The following is a 19412-nucleotide window of genomic DNA, read 5'->3' on the forward strand; positions in this document are numbered from 1 at the left end:
CGACCCCCCCACTTCGGGATTTTAAATTTCGAAAAAAGGGTCGACTTACAATCGTGTAAATACGGTATTTAATGCCCGCATCCAAAGAATGTGTCCTGTCGCCTGCATAACTCTCCGAGCGGGACTTCCGCCGTACCGTTTTGTAAACTAGCTATGCGGGAAAGCCTACTTGCAGAATTTTGCGGGAGCCTCCTGAAGGGCCGCGTCGAGTTGTCACAAGAGGGCAAGCGATCCTGTAAAAATCCCGCCTATTGCACGGTGCATTGTAACCCACGAACCTCTTTAGTGGGCGTAACGGCAGGCGTGACAACAGTCTGTAGGCCCCTGTCGCTGGGCCACTCTCATAAGGCGCCGGCATTCTGCATTTATTTTTGCATATCACTAGTAGCTTGCTGCTGTGGGCTACCGAAGATTTGCTTCACCTATGAAACAGAAAGATTGGAACACAGTTCTACGGCATTCTCAGACGACCGCCCCATCGAGCAGGAATGGGCACGGTGATAAAAAAATACAGCGCCGCCAGCTATGCAATGTTTGCTGCCTCTGGCGCGACCAGGTGACTTCTATCTCTTATGGTATGAGAAAGAGAACAGCCTACACTCCAAGCACAAATACGCTTATTGAGAGTAAAAAGAGAGTAAACGGTCCTCTAGCGTACTGTCTTTTATGGTGTGTTGTGCAAACTAACTTTTTGAACATTAATTTGAACATTTATTTATTCCACCCAAAAAATAGCCTGGCCACTTAGTTTCGGTTTCTGAGCTTCACCGCTGCCCCGCGGCAACTGCAGCTGTCAGCCCGCGCATTCGCCGGTAGTCCAATCTCGGCTCCTTCCAACACTCCAAAACGGGCAGCTCGTCATGGACTTAGAGGTGTTAGCGCGATAGAGCCGCCTCATAAGGCCTTACTGCATCTTCGCATTTTTGGCTGTTTTTTTTGTTTGTTTTCTCGGGTGGGGATTTTATAAACCGAGGCATTCGGATGAACTGGGCATTAAATTTCTTCCGGTCCCTTGATTTCCGAATGAATGAGGCTTTACTACTTGTCATGTTATTTTTTGTTGCCATTCTTGTCATTTTGTGGATTTTGTTTAGCATGACCGCATTACAGTTTGGATACTGTTATGCTGTCTAGTCAAATAGTGTACATTTCTGTACAAATCATGTTTTTTTGTAGGGCACTGAGGCAGTCTAGTTTTGGTTACTTTTGTTGCAAAGACCATGCACTATTTTGAAAAAAATAATGGCAACAACATTTGTTTGTTTATCATTTTCTGAATTTGTTTTGTACCGAACAGATATTAGATTCGATATTCGAAGCCATGTTTTCTTCATATTCGTATTCGATCCATATTCGATTCGTATTCGAAAATTTCAGTATTCGCACACCCCTACTTGAAATACTACCGTAATGTAGCTATCGTTACAAAATCCGACAGGCACACTTGGTTCGCTTGTTAACAACTAAGAACAGATTCTCCCGCATTTTGTGTTGTAGCTTTTGCTGGGATATTTAGGACATGAACATCTCTCCCTTTTTCTTTTTCTTCTGGTGAATTTAATTAGCAGACCACATGCAAAATTTAGCATTTTATCTTCCTCGCATATCTTGACTTGGTGTCTGAGTTAAAACACCACGGAGGCTAGAGGTCATATGTGAATAACAAGAGGAGGAATGCAGCATGATGTGTACTCGCTTTCTTTCTCGCTCAAAGTGCTAGGTAGGGCATTTTTGTTCAGTCATTTCAGATGTGTTGAGAAGTTTTTTTTGCTAGATTTCACTCAAGATCCATCGCAGTTGTTGTCAGTCAGCCCCTGAATAGTGGCAAAAACATTGGCTACTGTGCCGCATAATTGGTCTTCGTCTAGTGTTTCTTGATGAGCTTCTTTCCTTATGCATAAAAATCGAGCAGTACATTTAGTTGAAGGATGCGGAGCCTAACGTTTAAGCTCATTTGATAGGCGCCCACTTCTACTGATTCAAATGGGCACATCATCATTGCATACCCTGTCATCCTGCCCTTGTCTATGTTTCCTCCTTTTCTTATCCCCTCCTCCTTTTTGTTCTGTTCGTTGTGAAGAAGTTTGAGAAAAAGGAAAAGGGTTTTGTTAGTGTACTTCGGTCTTGTGTGTGTCGTTGAGGTATGAGTGTGGCAGCACATCACTGTGTGCTCTTGCTGCTTATGTATTCTTAAATGACAGCTCAACAGTCTCCTTCCTGCTACAGTAGAACCCCGCTGTTACGTTCCTCACTGCTGCGTTTTCCCGGCTGCTACGTCGTTTTCATCCGGTCCCGGCATAGCTTCCATAGGATCCAATGCATAAGGAACCCCGCTGTTACGTAGTAGGTGTGAAAACGTTCCCGCATGATATGTCGCAACTTAGCACCCCGAACACGCCTGGGCTGAAGTAGGCAACGTGCTCCAACCGCCATATTGACTTTTGCCGAGTTTTGGCCGGGCTTGGCTATGGAACTGGCTTCAAGAAGCCGCACGCCAGTTCGAGAGGCCGCCACTAGGTGGCCATTTGTGAAAAATGCTCTCACCATAAGTTTTCCTTCCTCCATGGCTCTCACTTTTACGGTCGCCGCATGGTTGTTGGACGGGTCGACTCCTCTTCGCCATTGTGCATTAAGCCTCGTGAACATCAAACTTGTGCTTAGATGGCGTCGCGCAAGGGGAAGGCGCTTTCCCTTGAGGAAAAGCTGGACGCATTAAACGCAGTCGACAGGCAGCCAGCGCGGAAGAGAGTCGACATTGCCAAGGACCTTGGTCTCCCACCCTCGACGCTTGACAGCATCATCTCGAAGCGTGCCGAGATAGAGGGGAATGCCGCGCTCTTCGGCCCGAAAGCAAAGCAGGCTTGCGGCGCCAAGTATGGAAACCTCGACGAGGCTCTTCTTACCTGGTTCAAGCAAGCTTGCGCTGCCGGTGTCAACTTCGACGGCAGCATTTTGCGCAAGAAGGCGATGGACATAGCCGACAAACTGGGCATCACCGACTTTGCGGCGTCCAATGGCTGGACCGACCGTTTCCGGAAGAGGCACGGCATTGCTTATAAGACGGTAAGCGGAGAAGCAGCGAGTGTCAACATGGAAGCAGTGGATGATTGGAAGGCCACCCTATCTGGAATAATTGAGGGGTATGAGCCTCGTGACATTTCGAACGCTGACGAAACGGGCCTCCTCTTTCGGGTGCAGCCATCTAAGTCATTAAGCCTGAACGGCAAAGCATGCCACGGAGGCAAATGTAGCAAAAAACGACTAACCGTGCTCCTTTGCTGCAACATGGATGGCTCAGACAAGCTCAAGCCATGGGTAATTAGCAAGTATCGAAACCTACGGTGCTTGAAAAATACTTGACTGCTGCCATGTCACTACCGAAGCAGCAGTCATGCATGGATGACATGTTCTTTGTTTGAAGAATTTCTTCGGTATTTTGACAAGATGGGTGCCCAGTGCAGGAGTGTCGTCCTATTTCTGGACAATTGTGCTGCCCACTCGAGAGACCCGCCGTTTCTTCGGAACGTAAAACTTGTGTTTTTACCACCAAATACGACAAGTCATTTGCAGCCGTTGGATGCCGGCGTCATAAAAAACGTGAAGCAATCTTACAGAAAGTGCATTGTCAAGCGCTGGCTCGCGCATATTGATTGCGGACGGCAGCCTGCGACCATTTCGGTGCTTGACGCTATGCATTACGTCTTTTCAGCGTGAACTGCAGTGAGTGCGTCAACTGCGCAGCACTGCTTCGCGCGGTGTGGCTTTCGCGTGGACGGCGAGATGGAAGCTGCCACGGAAGCTGAAGAGTTGCCAACTACCTCTTGTGAAGAAGAGCTAGCTGAGGCAATGAATGCGCTCGGTGCCATGGCAATCGCATACGACGACTACGTCACCGTGGATGCTGCCGTCGTGACGTCGGAGTGTCAGAGCATCGCCGAGACCGTTGAGAACTCGGTCGCGAGTGAAGCCGCGGACTGCGATGATGACGAGGAGCACGAGCCGCATGATGCCAGGGAGTTGCTAAATCCTAGCTTTGGAGAAGCCGTCGTGGCTCTGGACCTCCTCCGCAGGTACGTCTCACCTCACAGTGACGCTGACAGCAATGCGGCCTTCCAGGCTATTGAGAAACGTGTGGTGATTTCTAGCGAGTGAAAGAAACAGCAAGCCACCATTCTCGACTTTAAGTCCTAAGTGCACTCTGTGGAAATAAATTGTCTATAGTTGAAACTGCACTTTTTTCATTCATTTTCGGAGCTTTCCTCACTGTTGCATTTTTCCGGCTGTTAACGTTTTTTTTCCCCGGTCCGGTGAAAAACGTAGGAACAGGGTTCCACTGTATACAGTGCTGTACATGGCCTCTCGGAGGTTCAGTAATCATACCCAAGCACTAGCAGTGCCAAAACCACAGTCTTATCTGTATGTTACTAGGCTATTAGCCTACAACACTAGTCTAGGTAAAGTGCATTCTTATTTTGAGTGCTGCTGATTGTTTATTCATGCAGTGGAATCTCGGATTGTTTATTCATACAGTGGAATCTTGTTGATTCAGACTTGCTTAATTTCAGCATTCAGTCTATTCGAACAGCATATAATTTCAGACAGTGTGGCAATGTTCGAGCAACACAGCATGTATTTTGTCCAGTAGAACCTAAAGGGAGAACCTTGTGTAAGTTGAGCGTGTGGGACAAAGTGGGTCAACAAATTGAGGATGCTTTTCTTTTGCCCCCTTCAGATGGGTGCATAACTGAGGCTGTGCACTAGTCCATTTGATAGCCCTCACTAATGGACGTCATTTTACTTGTGTGATTTCGGGTGTTTTCGGGTGTCCGTACAAGCCTTTTTTTTTGTCACCACTTCTTCTCACGTTCGTTACTGGAATTGGCTCTTGGAAAGAGTGGCATCTATAATTGACCATGACACATTCCTTGATAGCCTGAAGTGTTTTCTGAGGCTGTGAATAGACTTGGAGTTGCACATTTTTTACTTGAAATGACGTGTTTACTTCATGTATGAACTATCTGAATGTTTGCCTGTTATTGTGTACATTCTGCGTGTTCAACTTTTATAGTAACCCCCCTCTCCCCAACATGTAATGTCCGCTCGGGTCTTTAGGGTAATTGAATAAATGAATAAATAGAAGCAGTGATGCTTGGAAGCCTGGCTGGCATTAGTCACCTGCTTATTATGGACAGTTAATTCGTTTTCTGCATTCTGGCGCTGCATTGCAAACACAGTGTTTAGATGAAAATATGGTGGCAGCCATGTCAGAAATAAGCACAATCACCTTGTGATTTAAAGGTATGGAAGGAAAGGGCTACTTGAAATTTGGGGACCTAGTATGTTGGCTCACTTGTGTGGCTCAGAAGTGTTCATACACTCTGCAGTAACACATGCCAGTGTGCTTTGTGGCCAGAAACTTTTACTTCTGTTGCCACTTGAGCATGTTGTGTTTAAAGAGGCTGTGATAAACTGCTGGAAGGGATGCCGTTTATGCTTCAGGTGAATTCTTTGTCACACAGATGCTGACTCGGAATGAATTACAGCAGTCGGCGCACAGGAACGGCAGTTATTCAGTGTAGAAATTTCGGAATACAAGCAAACAAATTGCTTCCCTCAACTCAATTTTTGTGGTGCTTCCCATTCCCATTTCACTTTCCCAATGACGCCATTGGGTGGGACCAGTCAAAACAGCCTATCTGAGCACGTAGAGGAAGTTTGCACACTATGGTTGCGTGTTTGCTGTTACTTGTTCTTGCCAAGTATAGTGTAATGCCAAGGCTGGCAGCGTCGTTTTCATGGTTACAACAGCCACGTGGACTCCAAGCTGGCCTAGCGATGCTTCATTGTCATGTCAACAGCGCAGAAGGGAACACTGACCAATTGCCTTCCCTGACTTATCCGACCTTGAGCACAAGATATTGCGACGGAGTGATGAGCTGTTCGAGATACGTTTAGCATAACACATTCTGCTACCGCCACCACTTACCACATACCATGCCCCGCCACTGTATACGCACTGCTTGGTCTCGACATGGCGGGTGGGCGGGCTCTTGACTGGAATGTGGCCTCTTCTGGCGCTGCCACTCGGTGATCCTTCACAAGCTAATAATGTGCACTGGTAAATGTGAAACGAATGAATTTTTTCTTTGCGTCCTTCCTTGGGACTGAAATAAACGCCTATAGAATGGAATGGCTTGATCAGATGGAGTGCGCCAAGCCGTTCTCAGATATGTAGAGAGTAGCCATAACCGCTGCGTGCTAGGCCAGAGATGTGCAAAGTCCTTCGATGCCAAAAAACAGCTAAAGCTGATGTTTTTTTTTGTTTTATTTGCTTTGCAGGGCTTTTACGCGAGGCAAAGGTGTTGGTTTTGTTTATCTAATATAAGGCACAAATACATGACAAAATGTAACTTCATTTTTTAACACAATTTGCAGTATATTTACTGTTTGTCCAGTCACCAAGCTCCCACCTGATGATGTGATATCCAGTGCTAAAAACAGCCACTGTGTGGTGACAGCATCGGTGCCAAGAATTTGTTTTTGAGAGCTAATTAAAATGTCAAAAACCAAATTAGACGTGGTATTACCGCTAATAGCATCACTATAACTCACTCTATGCAACCTGTAGGCAAAACATTCTACTGAAATTGTGTTTCACAGCTCCTTAAGGCTGGGGCCTCTCGCTTTCACGGCCATTGGCCATTTTTCACAACATTTGCATGATCACTGTAGTCCTGTTTCTTAGGACAGAAAAACAAGATTTAGCTCATTAGAAAGGTAAATGTATTTACACTTTTGAATGGTGTGTGCTAATAATTGTTGGTATGAGCTCAGTGAGCAAAAAATGTAGTGCATAAAACAATACTTCTGTTCGACTTGCCTGCTTGTGTTTAATTTTAATGCGAGAGCGTTGAGGAGTTCGTCGGGCATAAACGCAGCTCTGTCGTGTCATTAGTATGGTAAAAACCTTGTGCAAGCTTTCTACTTCTCGTGGATGCCACCAGGAGTGCTGTGAGCGAGTTTGATGCCATCGTTCATACTTGAGGAGTAGTGTGGAGTGATGCTGCCATGTGGATGGTATAAAGATTGGGCCGTTGCTAGGTTTTGACACACGTGTGGCATGGAGCTGGTAATGTCTACTAGTGCAGGGCTTTCTTCAGAGTCTGTGCCTTTCCTGAATGCTGATGTGCCATCTGCATCAACGGGTGCTCGACCACCAGGGAATGTTATCACGTTTCACTCTTAAGGCGGAGCTTAAGCATCTCCCAAGTTTTTAAAAACTACTGCTCCAGAAAAGAAAAAAAAAGGGCTGCTTCTGCGACGTTTTAATGAAATGTTAATCTCTGTGTATGCCAAGCGGTTTTTGGCTGCAGTGGATAGTTGTTCAGAATTGGCACTCTAAAAAAGACCAAAAGTGACTCATATTGATAGCTCAATAGCTTCCCATCTAATTGACAAAACACTTGCATATTTATCACATTCGTTGCACATGCATATTTTGTTAAGTGTGCAAAATTGCTTTGAGCTGCACTTGGTAGTTCTTTAGTTTTCATTCAGAGGTAACCGTAATCACGAAAATGCTACCCACCGATGGCTGGTGACACAGTGCCAGACCGGCATGGGTTGTTTTGGCGATTAGGGTTAAGTTTGAACGTCTGAAAAACTAAAGTACTACTAAGTGCAGCTCAAAGCAATTTTGCCCACTTCATGAAATTTGCATGGGCCGCAAATGTCAATTAGATTGGAAACTAATGAGCCGCTAATATGCACTTCACCTTAAACATACTAGTTATTTGAAAGGGTGCTGTGAGTAGCATAGTTATGGAAGAGTTGTGAATTGGGCTTGTCAGTTGACGATCATATTTGAAACAGCGCAAAGGACGGGACATAATAAACGAGACACCAAGAGCACTGTTTCATATATGGCATAGTTAACTAATCTATAACATAGCCGCCGCGGCGGCTTAGTGGTTATGGTGCTTGGCTGCTGACCCTAAAAACGCAGGTTCGATCCCAGCCGCGGCAGTTGCATTTCGATGGAGGCGAAATCCTAGAGGCCTGCGTACTGCGCAATGTCAGTGAACGTTAAAGAGCCCCAGGTGGTTGAAAGTTTTGGAGTGCTCCACTATGGCGTCCCTCATAGCCATAGTCGTTTTGGAACGTTAAACCCTAGAAGCTAACTAATTTTTAATTGCACCTGTGCTCATCTTCTGGTCGACTTGAAAAATTAAATGTGGCTTCTGTTTAGAAATATAATGAAGTAGATGTGCTTTGCCTGATTGTGAACTGACACGAACTGCTTCTCAGTCCCCCATTTTACCTTTTTAATTTTGCCCTGGTTGTGTATTAGTAGGACTTTATTTCATCTGTTAGGTCTACCTGTGCTGTCGTTCCCAGAAAGTTACAGTGCATGTAAATCTTGATGCAGGTGGCTAAGACTGAAGGCTTCATGGGTTTCTACAAGGGTGTTACTGCCAGCTTCCTCAGACTCGGTCCCCACACAGTGTTGAGCCTTGTCTTCTGGTCAGAACTGCGACGAGAGTATGCACTCTTCTCACAGCCACGTGTGGAGGCTGCCTGAGCAAGTATAATATGTTCTGTTCCTGTGCTGAGAGCACCTCTCATTCCCTGTTCCTTAGGCTGGGACCTTGCTGTTGGAACCTGAACGAGCACAAATGACTGGATGTGGTTGTGCAAACTGTGATCCGAAGCATTGCAGAGCATCTCTATGTGTTGCATGCGTTGTTGCAGTCGCATTGCCAAGGAGGCATGTGTTGGCACTGGCAGCCCGGGGCAAAAAGCATCCTATTTCGAGCATTTCACTCTGTATCATATAAAATTCTGCCTCTCTGCACGATGCAGTACTGTCTTGTCAGGGCGAGTTCAAGGAAGTACAAACACTGTTTCGTTAGTGTCCCATGAGGTGGTGCCCTCTTGGAGGTGGACTGGCAGTGTTCTTCTCTGGTGAAAAGAAAGTGAGCCAAATTTCCGATGTGTTTGCTTGACCTTGGGAAGCATTGCTACCATGATGAAGGGAAATCTTCTCTCTGTACAGTATTTATGTTTTGTTTTCCAGTTTTCATAATGATGGCTTGCGTGTGTTTGCTGATAGTACTTGTTGGCTCAACTAGGACTTTTTTGTATCATACGTTGCATTTGGCACGTTCGATAGTCTTGTCTTTAGTTGAGTTCTTTGGGTGTGGTTGCGTGAATATATTGTAGTGTTCTGTGCTGCTGCCAGCCGTCCATATGGATTCTTGGCATTCAGGGTAGATTCACCAAGATGCTTTAACGAAATGATGAGCAGCGGAACAAAGCATATGGAGAAGACAGGTTTGTAAAGATTCCATAGGTGAAGCTGGTTGATATGAGGTGACTTGCCACTTCTGTGAGCAATGCCATTGACTTTTTCGTGTTTCCTCTCTACGATACTGTGTACAGTAGGACAAACCTCTGGGTGAGCGTGACCTCAGGCAGAAGGAAATATTTAGGAATATTTTAGCCTTTAGTTCATATTTTCATGCCCACGAGTATAAAAACCTTATGCTGGGGCTTTGATGGGGTTGTTTGACAGTCCACATACCGTGAAGTCATTCCATTCAAGCAAGGCTCTTGCACACCCTCGAGTGCATGGAGGTGGTTCATTTCATTACTATTCTATGTGAGATAAGTTTAGGTATGCATTGAGTAGGTGTACCTTGCTGCTTTCTCTTGGAAGTTAGTGGTTTATTCTTTTATGTGTAGCAATAACACAAAACATGCTTTATTGAAGCAAGTGTGTGCTTCTGTTAACAAGAACACCTTGTATGTGTATCTGAATATTGCACATTTTTAATCTGAGAAAAGTGCTTCCTGTTAGAGGTTTTATTTGCTCTTTTGTTTCGTTTTTTTTGATAGCCTGTGATTCTGAACACAGCTCGTGAAAGGAAATGGGTCTAGCTGAAACTTTGAATCTCCTCTGTGTTCAGACTTTTCTAGTTTTATTTCATGTGTGTCTTCACTGTAGTAGCTGAACATATTTCTTGCATAGTGGCTGCTTATGAAGGTATTGAACTTGGGCTGTTAAGCTGCTTTCTTGTTTAGCCCATTAATTCCGGTGCATCAGCAAGCTGGCACAGATTGTGCATATTAAAAAGGCTACAACAGTTGCTTTTCGCATTGCTGTGTATTAAAAACTATTCTTATTCTTGTCTACATTTGTGACATAAGCAAAGCCATGTGCATAACATCTCTCTGGCTGTAGCTAATTGGAGCATTGCCGCTTGTCTTTGAAGCCTGCTGCACCAACGTATATATATTTTTTTTATTTGTAGTCTGAAAACTTGCAATTCTTATTACTAGCAACATGTAACACGCACATACTGTTGAAAATTTGATGCATAAAATGGGAAACAATAAAGGCCGCATGAAAACATCTATCGTCGCTCTGTTTTGTTTTTGTAGAGAAAGTGCCGTTCTGTATATACATTTATGGCACTTCCAGTACACATCACTTCCAGTAACTTAATACATGAGCAAGCAATTTGATGAAACAATTCTAACTGGTCTACTGCTCATGCTGGCACGCCTGCTGGTGTGTTAGGTTCGCTATTTCACGTTTTGGCACCATATATATATATTTTCAACCTCTGTCATGTTTCATTTCGATGTGTTGCTTGAAATCAAAATTCTTACGATTTTGGCCCAGGCCCTTGATCCCCCTTGATCAGCACGTTTTGTGCTGTCTCCTTCTTTCGTTGTATTTTTGTGCGCACCATGAATACGTACCAACTAGCCCAACTTCTCACACTAATATAATTGCTTTCATTGCCTATGGAATTTATTCTACAAAATATTTTTGCCTCTGCTCTGGAATGAGATTATTAACATCGGATTTTTCTACCTAATGAGTTTCTCTAGCACTCCTGCATGGACATCGAAAGGCAGTGCTTCAGTGGCAAATAACTACGCAACAGTCTGCGAAAGCTTGACTTCGGGTTTACATCTGGTATTGGATAGCTGTTGGCCAATGTCGGCTGAATGTCGCTGGTGTGGTGTGCTTCCTGCTTCAAAGAAAATGGTTGCAGCACAAAAAAATGGGCCAACAGACGAATAAAGGATGGGGGCAGCACTCGTCTTTATTCCTTCTTCTATTGTCTTGTGTTTCGTGCAGCAGTCACTTCCTGTGAATTATGTACCAATATGCCCAATTTGCCACATTGATCAAGTCCTGTTTATTTGCAAACATTCCCCTAGGCAGAACTTGACTAATTTTGCTTTGTAGTTGTGGGAGCTGGTTTGCCTTGGTCTGTGTTCAGCTGGAAAGACGTATTGCAAAATACATACATGTATTTTCACCGTGCAACCTCTGCGGTGCCTTGATGACTTTGACCAAGTTCAGCTGCTGATCCCAAAAGTTCTGGGTTCCATCCCGTCCACAACGGCCGTATTTCAATGGAAGTGAAGTACAAAAATGCCTGTGTGTTGTGTGATGTCAGCATACGTTAAAGAGCCGCACAGGCTGTCCAGGTTAATCGCACATAGCTTATATGTTGCCTTGAAATGTTAAACCCCACAAAAAAATAGAACTTTCACCACAGTCGGCCACTTGCAAATGCAGCAAATGTGGCTGTAACAGCTTGAACATGTAATAAAAGCAAACGGGCATTTGATTTGCTGAAGCGATGTGTACTTGTTACCGGTCTGAAATAATGGGCCACTTTTTCATGTGTCTTTGCCAGTATTTTTCAGCAGCTATGATTTTTAAAAACCCCTTATTGGCCAACTGTTCTTACCAAAAGCTGCTGAATGGTCCTTGAATTTTAGGGATCTTAACTACGAACTGTGCCTCCCAAAGCTTAGAAAACATGTTTTATTGCTTGCTTTACCACGGTAAAACAAGCTGTCTTGTTCCTACTATGAACATCGCACAAACCCTGTTGGGAAGTCTATTAATCTGGTTATTCTATGGCAAGATCTATAAGTTGATGACACCTTGAATGCTAACCTTGGCTAAGTGCTGGTGTTTAACATTGTTGGGATCAGTGCAGTAGCACTCCAGCAGTATACTTGACAGATTATTTGGTAGGTTTTTGTCATCACTGTCATTTGAATAGCTTTATTCTTCAGAATTGTCACTGTCATATTCACTTGAAGAAAAAAACACCACTTCACTACAACTGCCAATGCATTGTCCTCGAAGTGCTGTTACATCAAGCCTTCATCCCGTCATTTCATTTCTTTACTTTCCACTGCTTCCCCTGCGAACTGTTCTAAATTTAACGGGTAGAGCTACTTTTCAGAGTTTGAACTGCCATTTATTGTATCCAGTGGATAACTGTTCTGTGCACTCCATCAGAAATGGTGCTAGCTGCTCCAGAATATACTCGACTGGTATATTTGTCTTCTACTATTTCAAGTGCAGTTTTGTATTGGCTGATTATTGATGGAGGCTAATTTCAGCATAAAGAGTGCCACTTTGACATTTCCAAGTGCAGCTTGTCCATCATGGTTGATGCAACATGTGCCAAGCCTTTGCAAGTGTTGCTGGCTGCATATGCGGTATTGGAGGCCAATTTCTGATGCTGATTCCATCCAGCCTTCTCATTTAACTTGACAGATAGAATTGAAATATATTGTCTAGATTGTCCAATACCATTTTGGAAGTCATGATCAGGCTGAAAGTATGTTATCGACATCAATACATATGTTAGCAACATTTTTGTGCCTGGCACTTGTTTGTTGCCTTTGTTTATGCTGGATTCTGAGTTTTATTCATAAACCCCTAGGTGTAAAGCATTATCAGCATGCTGCCAATTTTAGAAATTCTCCTCCAGTTCTCGTGTTGAGAAAATGTTTAAATGGTACTGGGGCTTAGTCGCAGGAGTATGCGCTAAAGCTTCAGTTACCATGCTTTCAGTGTTTTTATTAAATGCTCACCATTCACCATTAATTGTCAGCCATGTCCAGCCTAGTAATCTTTCATACTCGTTAGGTGACCAGCTGCATGTATGGATTCTCCAATGCTGGCATCACATAACAGCTCAAAGTGCCCTCAAAAATTTTTTTTTTTGAGACAGCTGTAGTGAAATGGTTGCTACAAGAAGGCGTCTACATTATCCCAGCTGCTATTTACTTAATGTCATCCTCATAAGTTTTCACTGTGTAGCTTGTGCAAGTCACGCAGAAAGGAAACTATGCGTCAGAGTAAATACTTTCCGTTTTATTTCACCCATTCTCTTGCTGCACATTCATTGGCAAAGAGCAGTGACAAAATCAGCTAAAAGTGTAAAACAATAAAAATGAGTCAAATCATTGTAGAGACAAAACACTAGCATAATACAAAGAGCTGTGTCTTGCACTTTCATATGAGTGCACACACGTGCACGGTACATGAGAACATAATTTGCCATGCAACAAAAACATGAAATGCCAAAGTGTATGAGTCCTGAATGCATTATGATTTTGTGCCAATTTTACTGCTTTGTGCTGACTGTGTTTTGCTTCAGTTAAGTGATAGCAATGGATTGACAATTCCTAGACCTTGATGCTTGTTCCCTCTGCTTCTCCGCACTTTACTTGGGGGAAAAGCAAAGGTTAGCCATAGTTCTTGCCAAAAAAATGTTTACCTTTATCGCAGGGCTTTAGTTTGGATTTTTAGATTTCTTTTTTGCAGGTACAAAGGTATTCGCCAAGATGACCTCACTGTTTGCTCGCCAGCACCATTGCACGGTGCTTTGTGCATTCTTCAGCTGTACACTCATGACCAAATAGATTATGCCAGAACGCAGTGCAAGCACTAACAAATGCAAACAAAACAACAGAGTCATACAAAAGAGTTTGTTGCGATATGGCTCATTGATTGCTCAAAAACAAAATTGAAAGAGAAGGCCTTTTCATCCCACATTGGGACAGGCACTTCATACATAGTGCAGGATCTGTTGTGCTTAAAGTGATGAATAAATAAAGTAGAACATAAAGAATGTGATTATGCTTGCTGTTTGACCATCTATCCTGTACATAATGAGAGAGATTGTAGGCTGTTAAATGCTATGACACGAATTGTGCTGCTTTTGCATCCTAAAATTTCCTTTGAGGTAAAAAAAGTGAACTCTGAGACAGAAATTCAGTTCACTTGAATCCTTGAATTGTGCTGGCAAGTGTATACTGGGAACAATACAATTTCAAACAGCGCTAGACAACAGGACCAGAAAGAGGAGGAGACAAACACGGCGCTGATTTCCTCTTTCTGGTCCTGTTGTCTAACGCTGTTTGAAATTGTACTGTTACCATGGAACACCAACTCGCCCAGTCTGCTACGCTTCTACTGTATACTGGGGTTTTTAAGCAGCTGTGGAAGCTAACTAGAAAAATTCAACTGTGCTAGCTCGCTAGCTGCTCAGTGCCAAATTGAAGTTGGGGTCTATCAACATTCTAATGACAAGGAGACTACTCTGACCGAAAACGGAGTTTTTATAAGCTAAAAAAAGACCAAGAAACAAAATACAGGTGTCGCCGTCACCGGTAGATTTCAGAAGTAAACTGCTTGCGTCAACACCGAATTTTTTGTGCGGATCGCAGAGGCTGTGTGCTACACCGTCATTCACTTCAGAACGGCGGAAACCTGCCTCCTTAGTGTGGACGTCACAAGTTTGGCACAAGTGGCGGGAAAATTGTTAAACTCTTGTCAGCGAAAGTATTTTTATTTTTTTTTTGCTACCAGACAAAGTTACATATCCAGGAAAAGCCAGATAATTTTGCTGATGATTGGATGCAGTTATCCTCAGTGTCCCTTCAAAGTCAGCTGCAGCAACTATATGAGCTCCCAGTTGTCCTAATTGACATCAAAATGATAAGTGCATGCACGCAGTCGTGGCTGGATATACTTCTACCTGCTGCTGCATGCTTGGTACTCGATTATCTTTTGTTGATGCCAGGGTGTGCCACTTATAAATAGATGATGCACCCAAGAAAAATGGGTGCTTGAAGAGAGAGTGCTGATGTGCAACAGGCGCCAACATATGGCTGGTTACTGGTGAACTCTTGATCTGGCCAAACGAGTTTTCTGTGATACAGTGCTGGCTTCTGCTGTACAGTGGTTATATGCTGCAAGGGACGATGGAGAATGTGTTCGAGGAGGAGGTGAATAACTCCAGACCTGCTGTTATTATCGATGAAAAAATAATTCACCATTGCAACAAAAACGCTCGCAGAATGGGCTGCTACAAGGCGAGCTACTAAAAAAAATACGAAAGGGGGTAAAGAAAAATGCCAGGCGCACACAGAATCCAGCATACATTGTAGCCGCCGCTCTGCCGCCAAGCCGTGCGCCAGCTGCTCTGTCCACGGCGCCTGATTCTGCTTAAAGGTATTCGGGTACGCTGGTACGCGGCCTCGAGTCAACAACCTGCGCTGCAGTAAGGTCTACCGCAGGTCGGTGGCCGCCCAACGCTGCGGGCACCCGCGTGCCCGTACCTCCGCATCCTGTCCATGCGATCACTCGCTGGATATGCCGGCGATGTTGGCGCTTGCTTGTGATGCTCTCTGCAATTCGTATCGTCCCTTTCGTCTTGTTCACGGAAGTACTCTCGAAGAGGACATTTTTTTTTCCTTCCCGCGCGATGATGACGCTCAAGTCCCGTCACCACCACTGTCGGAGAGAACGGTTATCGGGTCACACCGTGGGGTTCATGAGCCCCGGCGGGATTGCGGGCCCGCCGGAAGTTGCCACCTTGCAGGAGTACACCCAGCTGGAGATGGACACGTCGTCACGGTCAGCGAGGCAGTGCAGTCCGGTGGGGCACGTACAGCTGCGCACGCGGGAAAATAAATCTCGATCAGAGATCCACTGAGTAAGAGGTGACGGGCATTGCTCCGCTCAACTTAACTCTCGAACTAAAATCTCCTCGTCGTGTGTCTAGACCGCACTCTCCACATGTGTTCTCGTTGCTCGACGGGCCTGCACCTCCTGGTTGCACCAACACTTTCCCGCGTGCAGTCGGCAGCAAGAATGGCGGACTATACGAAGGACGATCAGAGTGGCGTACAATTCAAACTCTTTATTAAGCAGACCCGCCCACCATGTGAACAGCTCGGCGGCGGCGGTGTGCTCGCCATACTCGGCGGTCGTCGAACAAAATGCCTAGCGGTTTGGGCCGTGCTCAATTTAAAGACGACAAGGTACCTTCGAGATAAGACGCCAAAAGCAACCACAACAATCTCGAACCATGTAGAAGCCACTGCGCGCGGCTGCTACCATTAAGTGAACGTGGTCTTGCTTCTCTGATAGATAAATTTAAGCCACGTGCTGGCGGCTTTGAGCATAGTACAAAGCTTCGCGGCATTATTTTTGGTGTTTTAGAAGTTTTTATTACTAGCCCCGCGACGGATCGAAATGCAGAAACTGGCACATGTTTGCAGATAAAAATTTCCTTCGGCTGTCTGGATGGTCTGGACCAGTGCCTCCTGTCTGGACACACCAGGCGCGTCCTTAACGTGGCGGTACGATACAGTTTGTCGAATCTCGTGTGATACGGACGACTTTTGCTCCCTACGTAGTACTTCATTCCCTAAAGTCATGCTCAGCTCCTTCCTTAAAGATAATGTTGCCGTACGATTACCCCGTGGTAATGTGAATTTCAGCGATAACTGGTTTGGTGCGAAATGCTAATGCCAGTCTGAGTGTTTAGTTATCTTGATCAAGAGTGGCGAGCAGGGGCGTGGGATAGGGGTCCATGGTTAGGCGCACTTTACGCACGCTCGCTCATCTGTCCATAAAAGGCGGGCGTCCGGCGTGACAGGCGACAAGGGAGCGAACCAAATTAGCGCTGCACGCGCGCGCGGCATCTGTTTGCTCTCTGCCTTTTCCTCCTGACAGTCCTCCATGTTACGTCGCCGACGATGACGCCGTCAACTGGGATACGCGGCTTTAACAGTCGTCGCTGTAAGTATACACCCCAGGGGGTTTCCTACTAAGCCACGTAGTGGGGCTCGCTACCAGCGCTTGAAATGCTGAGCTGCGGAGAGTTGAGCATGAGAGTTCATCTTACTTTCGAGAGACCTAATAAGCTGACGACGAAAAAAGGGCTACAAAGCGAGGCAGAGAAGCGAACCTAGTGGGCTGTATATTTTCGACAAAAGCTATAAATTAAGCGCGAACGCGTAAGTAAACGAGGCGCCTTGATTTGATGTCATTTGTACGCACTCGCGTCAACAATGCGGTTTTTTCACAAGACGTGACGTCCTCTGGGGAGTACGCCAACATTCGTCAGGCACACCACGGCCGGATGTGGCTACACATAAAGCTCACTGAAAACAAATGCACCTGGGGGTATGCGGTGCGCATGCGCAGTGGCAGGTGTACGCTTGTAGGTGCCTCTGGCCCTTTCCGTCAACAAAAATTGTGCGTGCGCTGTAAAGCACGCGATTTTTTTTTTTCAGCCAGTGACGCTCGGGGGGGGGGGGGGGGGGGCAGTAGCGCGCATGCGCGGAGATGCCACGTGAAGAAGGCGGATTGAGCTTCCAGTTAGAAGGCATCGAAGGTCTGTTCTGTACTGTTATGCAAGCATCCGAACTGGCGAAACGCATTTATGTCGTACGTCGCATACCAAGGAACCACTTAGGTCCATGAGACGTCGATGTTAAAGCTCGGATGTCCTATGCTATATAAAACACGATGTGTTGGGGTGATATGCGTTAATGGGTGCCCACACACGACTTAGGAAGACGCATCAGGCGACCACATACGCGGCTATTTAAATAATTTGGCACTAATTAATTTTCGAGTGATATGCGTTAACGGGCGCCCGCACACGACTTACGAAGAAGCATTAAGGTGACCACATACACGGCTGTTTAAATAATTTGGCACTCATATTAAAATTAATAGGGATACCAAATTATTTGAATATCCGAGTAAGTGGTCGCCTTAGCGCGTCTTCATAAGCCGCGTGTCGACACCCATTAACGCATATCGCCCCAACACATCGCGTTTTGGCATAGCACGTCCGAGCTTTAACATCGGCGCCTCATGGACATTAGTTAACGTTTAGACTGCAGCACGCATGCTTGAGAAGCCCTCTGGACGTCTTCCCGCAGTATTCGGAAAGCTCACGTCCAGGGGATGCACCATGAATACATTTGTTTGCTCGCATTCTTTTTTTATTTTCCTCAAGACCAGTGGCTTATGTTACGCAAGCAAACCCAAACAGGCCATAAAAAAGCCCGTGTTCAAAATGTGATATTTACTGCGCTGATCAGATCAGTAAGAATGAGTCGCAGTGCAACAAACACACGTGCAAAGCAGGGAACGCAGGGCAGCTTTGACTCGAATTAATACTCACACTTGTAGGTAATGGACGAAGTTCCTCTCGGTGGGGTGGTACATAAACCATCCACACGGCGACGATATTCTGCACTCAGTCAAGTTGCTGCTGCTGTATGTATTGTAGGTCATAAAGCTCCTCTGCGCACACACAACAGAGAGAAAAAATATGTTAGTCAATTCCTATTAATAGAGCATGGCGAAACTGATTGCACTCATCTCTCCACAGTAAGGGCATTCACAGCTTCGGTCAGAAATTTATGCGATGCACCCTGCAGGCAGTTGTAGCATCCCCTAGGAGGATGAGCTGAGCATTCCCACCTCTTAAATGCTTTGCAGCTTTAGCGAAGCTACTTAACGCGCACAGCACGGCCCAGCAGCAGCAGACCCAACAGTCGCCTTGAAACTTTTAGTAAAGGCTGTACGCACTCCATCAAGCGTCAAGCACCAATGACGTAGTCAAAGATATAGCGGGATTTTGCACCAAGCAGCTGTGTCGCAGCGAACAAACGATTTTTGAAAAGGGAACGGGGAAGTCAAAGAAACGAAATCCACGCATACTGCATTCGGGATTCGAAATTATCAGTAAATGTATTGGGACCCCATGTGCAACGAGTAAAATATGACTGAAATGGTTGTCACTACTCTAGGAATATAAACGGAATAGAACTGTTCGTTGTGGGCTTATCTGAGTAGATGGTTGGGTCAATATGGGACAGGGTAGAGACGTTGCTTAGAGGGCACTGCGACACTGAAACCTGCATAATTTATACTTCTGTATCAGGTTGTGAACACAGAGGTTCATTTGGTTAAAGGGCGTGAATTTTTGTGAAGAGGACAAAAAAGCATTTCGCACCACGCAGCGATGCCAGAATTAAGGAGACTGGATTAACATCTAGGAATTAGAAGGAATTATAGGAATTAGAAGGAATTATAGAAGAGATGTAATTATTGCAATTTTCTGGTGAAATAAAACTGATGGCCCAATTTCATAAACCCAGTGAAAGCAGCGTATCATGGCAGACAAAATTCCTTCGTATCCACTTTGACAGAAAGAGTGAATTTTAAAAGGCATTCTCTCGATAACTTTTTCAAAAGATACCCTTTTGAT

At 45.1% G+C, this 19412-nt stretch overlaps 2 protein-coding genes across 5 annotated transcripts in view; one reads left to right on the forward strand and one right to left on the reverse strand.

The window, feature by feature from the left end:
- The window catches only part of LOC144120634 (solute carrier family 25 member 35-like), a 48767-nt gene extending 38351 nt beyond the window's left edge, over positions 1-10416 (forward strand). For all 3 annotated transcript variants that reach the window (XM_077653242.1, XM_077653243.1, XM_077653244.1), the window contains one exon: positions 8429-10416. In XM_077653242.1, coding sequence (XP_077509368.1) covers positions 8429-8581 — 153 coding nt within the window. In that variant the 3' untranslated portion in view covers positions 8582-10416. The remainder of the gene's footprint in view (positions 1-8428) is intronic.
- Positions 10417-13180: 2764 nt separating this feature from the next.
- LOC144120636 (uncharacterized) overlaps positions 13181-19412 on the reverse strand; it is a 40198-nt gene continuing 33966 nt past the window's right edge. For both annotated transcript variants that reach the window (XM_077653248.1, XM_077653249.1), the window contains 2 exons: positions 18321-18442; positions 13181-15788 (listed from right to left, as the gene is read on the reverse strand). In XM_077653248.1, coding sequence (XP_077509374.1) covers positions 15653-15788; positions 18321-18442 — 258 coding nt within the window. In that variant the 3' untranslated portion in view covers positions 13181-15652. The remainder of the gene's footprint in view (positions 15789-18320; positions 18443-19412) is intronic.

This window comes from Amblyomma americanum, chromosome 2, assembly GCF_052857255.1.
Source record: "Amblyomma americanum isolate KBUSLIRL-KWMA chromosome 2, ASM5285725v1, whole genome shotgun sequence".
Lineage (NCBI taxonomy): Eukaryota > Metazoa > Arthropoda > Arachnida > Ixodida > Ixodidae > Amblyomma > Amblyomma americanum.